At 29.3% G+C, this 1,006-nt stretch overlaps 1 protein-coding gene across 2 annotated transcripts in view; it reads left to right on the top strand.

Annotated features, from left to right (window-relative positions):
- The first annotated feature begins 214 nt into the window (after positions 1-214).
- The window catches only part of RXFP2 (relaxin/insulin-like family peptide receptor 2), a 66,569-nt gene continuing 65,777 nt past the window's right edge, over positions 215-1,006 (top strand). For both annotated transcript variants that reach the window (XM_014548537.1, XM_014548538.1), the window contains exon 1: positions 215-361. In XM_014548537.1, coding sequence (XP_014404023.1) covers positions 319-361 — 43 coding nt within the window. In that variant the 5' untranslated portion in view covers positions 215-318. The remainder of the gene's footprint in view (positions 362-1,006) is intronic.

Below are 1,006 nucleotides of genomic sequence, written 5' to 3' on the forward strand. Positions count from 1 at the left end.
AAGTGATTTTTTAAATAAAATGTTTCTTATCTAAGAATACCAAAGTCTTATCTATGTCTCTCTGTAGAATACTATTATGAAATAATGACCAAGAATACAACTGAATGTTTAAATTAAAATGAAAAAAGAAAGATAGGCTGCATTGTGACAAAACACCGTCTCCTCTTGTGCCAGTGAAGTGAGCATGCTCAGCCCATTGGGAGGCACCGAAGTTACTCCTTCTGAGGTATAAGGAGGACACGTCTAATAACTCAATTGCTGTGAACCTATTCCTATTATTCTGGTATAAAGCATTTCTTCAACTGCAGATTGATTGCAATGTTCCTTCTACTTCATTTCATCGTTTTGATATATGTCAAAGGTAAGGCTGCTGTTTTCTCGCTTACATGAGTGCAATTCCAAAAAATATAACATTTCTATCCAGTTTTATCATATTTGTAATAGATTCATTGCAGTGTTTGATAACAGCCCTCCAGTCTGCATTGTCATTTTCATTGTCACTATCTCTAACTGCTTAGAGTCTCATCCTAGCAATTTATAGGTGCAACAAATTTTTCAGGAAACTTGTCTTTTATATTATTAAATTTGCAGATATAATATATTTTAAAAGCAATGTTAAATATATCAATTACAATGGAGAAAAAATTTAATATGTGAAAACAGATGAATAACAAATTAAAATTTTGTCTTACGAACTTTCAACCTGCTGTAATGTGTTTATAACATTTATGTAATTGTTAGTTGCTTTGTTTTGTTGTAAATGTAGTTACAGTGAGAATTGCAAAGTCACAGACAAATAAAAAATCATTATCTTTCCCAAAGAGCAAACCTATCTAAAATAAAATCATTAAAAACATACAAAAGTATACACATTTAGATAATTTTCTTTTCTGTTTAACATTTTTATTTCAGCCTAACTGCTAATTTTCAAGTTAGTGGTATTTTTATTGTAAAGCTGAGAAAAAAATAACATTTAATTTTCACCTGGTTTAAAATAAATATATAT

Source organism: Myotis brandtii, unplaced genomic scaffold, assembly GCF_000412655.1.
Source record: "Myotis brandtii unplaced genomic scaffold, ASM41265v1 scaffold513, whole genome shotgun sequence".
Classification (NCBI taxonomy): domain Eukaryota; kingdom Metazoa; phylum Chordata; class Mammalia; order Chiroptera; family Vespertilionidae; genus Myotis; species Myotis brandtii.